General features: G+C 34.9%; 1 protein-coding gene across 1 annotated transcript in view; it reads right to left on the reverse strand.

Annotated features, from left to right (window-relative positions):
- Positions 1-5469, reverse strand: part of AHI1 (Abelson helper integration site 1) — a 224554-nt gene that overhangs the window by 216722 nt on the left and 2363 nt on the right. The window contains 2 exon segments of the mRNA XM_012665175.1: positions 2517-2659; positions 4103-4166. Coding sequence (XP_012520629.1) covers positions 2517-2659; positions 4103-4112 — 153 coding nt within the window. The 5' untranslated portion in view covers positions 4113-4166.

The following is a 5469-nucleotide window of genomic DNA, read 5'->3' on the forward strand; positions in this document are numbered from 1 at the left end:
TATATATTTTTAGTTGTCCAGATCATTTCTTTCTATTTTTTGGTAGAGACGGGGTCTCGCTCTTGCTCAGGCTGGTCTGGAACTCCTGACCTTGAGCGATCCACCCGCCTCAGCCTCCCAGAGTGCTAGGATTACAGGCGTGAGCCACCACGCCTGGCCTGGAATACTTATTTTTATCTCTATATGTCTTCATTATTTATTAGTTCTTTCATTTTGGTTTTCGCCATTTCTTCTCACAAAAAAGTGCCTCAAATTTGTCTCCAACATCATCGATTAGATTTTTCCCATGGTGCCAATTCTACTATTTTATGCCTGAGATATAGTTTTAAGGAAGCAACTGAAGAAAGAATATGGACTTAAAAATTGGAGAGACTGTGGTCTCAAATCCCAATTATCCTATTTTTGACTGTATGATACAGGCAAACTACTTAACCTCTTTGTTTATAAAATTTCTCATGTGCAAAATAAGAGTCCCAACACTCTGCAGGATTAACATGAGAATTAGAAATAATATTTATAAAGTTATTACAGTGCCTGATTTGTAATTGGAACATAATAAGATGAACCTACCATTATTATGAATTCTCTTATTGTGGAATTTTCTTTATTTCAGACTCCTTCCTTTTTAATCTCAGCCTGCTCTGTACATTGGACTCCCTGCTCCTGTTTCAAAGAGGTCCAATCTCTTCAAATTTTATTAAAATAGGTAATATTGAGTTGTGGTTAAGAGAGTGGATTCTGTAGTCAGACTGCCAGTGTTTGAATCCTGGTTCTAACACTTACCATGTAACTTTGGGCAAGTTATTCAACCTTCATGATTTAGTTTCCTCATCTATAGAAATAAAATCTCATAATTTTGTTATTTGTATTAAATGAGTAAATATATATAAAGTGCTTAGAACAGTGACTGAAAGATAGAAAGTAGTCAGGTACCTAGTAAATGAAAGCAGGTATTCCTCTTCTATTTCCTAAAGTTAATCATTTCAAAAGCATTATGTTTTCCTCTAAGTCCTCCAGAAACATTCCCTCCTTTTGAGCTAGAAAATCTCTTCCTAAATATTTTTTCCTAGCATACTTATTTCTAAAAGAAAAGAAGCCTATTCAGGCCTGGTATTTATTAAGAGAGGCTGGGTAAATTACACTTAGCCACTTCACACTTGTATGCCCCTCAACATCTAAACTGGACCTTAGGTAAATGGACAAAACCTTTGATCATTCCCTGGTTATCCATTTGATTTAGAATTCTTGGCCTAAACTGCATTTTGTTCATGGCTCACAACCAACCCCCAGTTCTCTAACAATGAGAGAAAATACGAACTTCCTTGACCAATGGGGTCCATAAAAAGACTATGCAGACAATTGTTTCTAGTTTCTTTCTGCTTTTGCTCAATGTAATCCAGTCCATCTGAGGAAAGGGCATATACCAATATTCAATGTTCCATCCTCCATATTCCACTATTCCCTACCATATTACGTACTGGTGCCAGTATAAAAAGCACATTCTATTTTACGCTAGGATTCACTATGGGAGATCTAACCTGTCCAATTCTGTCAGCAGTTCTAAATTGGTGTGCAGTACTATACTGGTATACTCTGAGCCCTTACATGTATGTGGCTGAATTCTGGCCAACATTATTACTTATTTCTGCCTTGCTTCAGAATATATATACTGTTATATTGATGGCTGCCAGATAGAATAGTAAAATGAACAGGTAAATACATGAAAAAACAGGTAAATCATGAAAAATAAAGGGGTAAAACTTGCTACAAGCAAAACATAGGATGTATAATCATCCTAAAACTCCTGCTAACAAAATACTATGTACCATTTACCAGGACACGTAAGAACTTAGTGATATTTTTGTGTGAAGACACAAGAGATTATGGTCAAAGGAGTAAAAAGTAGAACTGAAGTAGTGAGATAGGTGCAATGAATAGTTCATTAACTGTGGATGCTATTTCAGACTCTTTATGATACCACGGGAATCAGGCTGTAGTTAGTTGCTGATTTGTTTAGTATTGCTTTAGGTTAGGTTCTGTATTTTCAATCTCTTCAAGTGTGCTGCCAAAAATCTATCATTTGAAAGTGTGCCTCAAGCATAAAAGGATAATTATTGCCTCAAGGCCATTAATCTCTCCTGGGTCTGCTGGGTAGGATCACACAGAGTAAGTTTAAATAAAGACAAGCCACTGAATATCTGAAGAAAGATATTTCTTCCTAAGTTCTTCACAATTCTGAGTTAAAATTTTTGATTTTCTTCAAAATTGTGTATCGTGGCTAATTTTGACTTTATTCATTATCCCTGTTAATTCTCACCAGTGTGTCTATGTTCTTCATGTAGAACAGCACTCAAGACTGAACTCAATACTTCAAGAATGATGTTGATTCTAATGTAAACTTTATTTTACCATGTGTTATTGACCATGACATAGATTTACTGTTTTTAGTTTCCAAAATTCCTTAGAATTTTAACATGGAAGCCATAATTTTATGCAGATATATGGCACTAAATTACCAAATGATCAATACTCACTGAGATGTTTTCTCTAGATTTGACAAGTTTTTTCTTGAGTTTTTTTCTTTCACATATTAGATCATTGTGGATCTTAAGCAATTCTTCAAAGCGAACTTTGGTTTTTGCTTTTGCTTCACTCTCAACTGCAAAAGACAAAGACACATCATTTTCTAAACAACTCTATTATAACACATACCTGAATTATTGTTACGTTAAGGAATACGGTCTTGTAAACACCTGTATGAGTTCTCTAGCTACATTAGAACCAGTCTCTCCATCTTAAAATACTTTTCCTTTTCACTTTGGTGACAACACACTCACCTGTATCTCTCTTACCTTTTTGGTCACTACTGCTAAGAATAAAGTCTCCTTTGCTAACTTTTTACTTCTGATGCACAATAACATCTACCACTGTTAGTTATGTGTTATGTGACTTTAGACAAGTTACTTAACATCACTAAATGTCATTTTCCTTATATGTAAAATCACAATAATCCTATGTCAAAGATCATTTTGCATGAAAAATGGCTAACCTGCCTAGCCTGTAATCAGCATTCAGCAATATTAATGGTCGCTTCTCCTTTAAAACATAAATTAGATCATGTTATTCCCCTGCTAAGACCCCTAAAACAAGTCCTTCAAATGCCCTGCAGGTTTTGCACTTCCTGACCTGACTATCTCTAAAGCTTCAAATCAATACAAATATCCTCTAGATATTTACATTCTAGCCATACTGCCCTTCTTGTAGCTCCTCCATCAGAGCAAGCTCCTTCCCACGTGAAGCTGCTTCCACCTGGAACAAGCTTCCTCTAACTCCTCACTTGGCTGATGTTAAGCTGTTTAAATGTTGCCTCTAAAATGGAACATTTAGAGGCTGACAACCTCATCTAAATTTTCCTTTTTCTCACATAGCAGGCTGTTGTCTTCCTTCATAGTGCTTAACCCAAGTGGAAACTGTACAATTATGTTGATATCTATCTAAATAAAAATATTGTCTGTCTCTCCCACTAAACTCTGTAGTTCATAACTATATCCATAACTACTATCATGAGGTATGGCATAGAGTAGGTACTCAATAAATATGTCTTAAATGAATAAATGCTGAATGAATGAATGCCCCAGAGCAAGTGTTGGCAAATTATGGCCTGCAGGCACCTGTGTTTGTAAATAAAGTTTTATTGAAATTTATGACTGCTTTCATGCTTTAGTGATAGAGTTGAGTAGTTGTAGCAGAGACCAAGCCTAAAATATTTACTAGATGGCCTTTTAAGAAAGATTTCCAACGCCTGCTGGAGAGTAAGACATCCAATTTTGATGATAAAGAATAAAAACTAACCATATGTTACAATCATTATTTACCTTGTCCAGTTGAGTCCCAAACTGCGATACACTGAATACATACTAACCTTAATCACCAACATTAAATAGAAAATTGAATATAAAACTAATAAATATCTCTAAATGTAATATTTGGTCAATGACATCTACTTTATTCATTAATCTGTTAAAGAACCCCTTAAAATAAACCAGACAAAAATAAATGTATAAAATATCAAGTATGTACATAAATTTCATAAAAGTCTTACCAGTGGGCATATCTCAGCTTTATGGAGAACATTGAGAATGTAAAGCATTGATTCAATCAGGATCCTATTAAAACAAAGAGGATTTATTTGTAATATGGAACTCCAAAATAAAAACTATTACAATATTCTCCATGCAAGATTATGCCATTGCATTTCCACTACTTCATTAGGTTTATAGTAACAAAACCATATTTCTTTAGTCCAATCTTATGCAAATGACTTGAATATATTTGAATCAGCTTAGGGTCCTGAAATCAAGTGAAGCAAACTGGATCATATTTGAATAAAATATTTTATATATTTGAAATGAAAAACAAAAATCATTCTGAAAGGCAGCAATCATCTAACTTGGTATTGTTAACAAACTTTTTAAAGTGTTTCAACAAATTAATGAACATTTCAACGTGCTCTTGGGACTGACTTTCCCAAGAGCATACACTATTACATTAGTAAAGTATGCTTGTGGGAAGCGCCCTCACAGGTAATGAGTATCTCTGTAACTGCCACTGAAAATTCTGCTACAACAGAGAAGGTTAGCACAAGCATTTGTACCATCTTTCTGGAATAAATACCTAAGTATGCATTATTCTGTGTCAGAGCTATTCAAAACCATGGAAATTCCTGAATTGCCAATTTTATTTAAAAATGGAAGCATGTGTCTAAAATAAACATTAATTCCCACATTAGGACACAATATGCATAAATTTTTAAGAATAAAACTGATGACTGCCACACTTACACACATTCCGTGCTCCAGCCATGCGAAACTACCTGCAGGACCTCAAATGTGCCAAACTCTCTTGCCTCTATACCATTTGTATCATTACACGTACACCCCTCTCTCCAAAAAAAATGCCTTTACTCCTTTGTCATTCTATACAAACTCCTCATTGTCCTTTGACATTACATGCAAATGGTACATTAGAGGTGCGGAGAGGGAACAGTCTCACCTGAAGGGCAGGTAAGTACTTCTTTATGCTCCCAGAGTCCCTTGATCTTCATACCTCACTCTACTTCAACCCTGAATTTTTACTATGGTAAAATGTGAACTCCACAAAACTGCTAGCTTTTGGAGGGCCAGGCCTATGCTCTCTTTATCTATGTATTCCTATTAAAAAAAAAAAAAAGGCAGTAATAATGGTTCTAGAGACAAAGTCTCAGGCTTGAGCTCTTATTCTGCCGCTTACTGATGTGTGCTCTTGGACAAGCTACTTAACTTTACTAAGCCTCGGTTTTTTTCTTGCCTGGGAAATTAAAATGGCATCTACTTTATTGAACAAAGGAAAGAAAATATCAAAAAGCAAAGTAATTAGCACGTGGCTCAATAAAATTACTTTATGTCAATTATTACAATATTAAAAATAAGT

Source organism: Propithecus coquereli, unplaced genomic scaffold (genome assembly GCF_000956105.1).
Source record: "Propithecus coquereli isolate 6110/MARCELLA unplaced genomic scaffold, Pcoq_1.0 Scaffold98, whole genome shotgun sequence".
Lineage (NCBI taxonomy): Eukaryota > Metazoa > Chordata > Mammalia > Primates > Indriidae > Propithecus > Propithecus coquereli.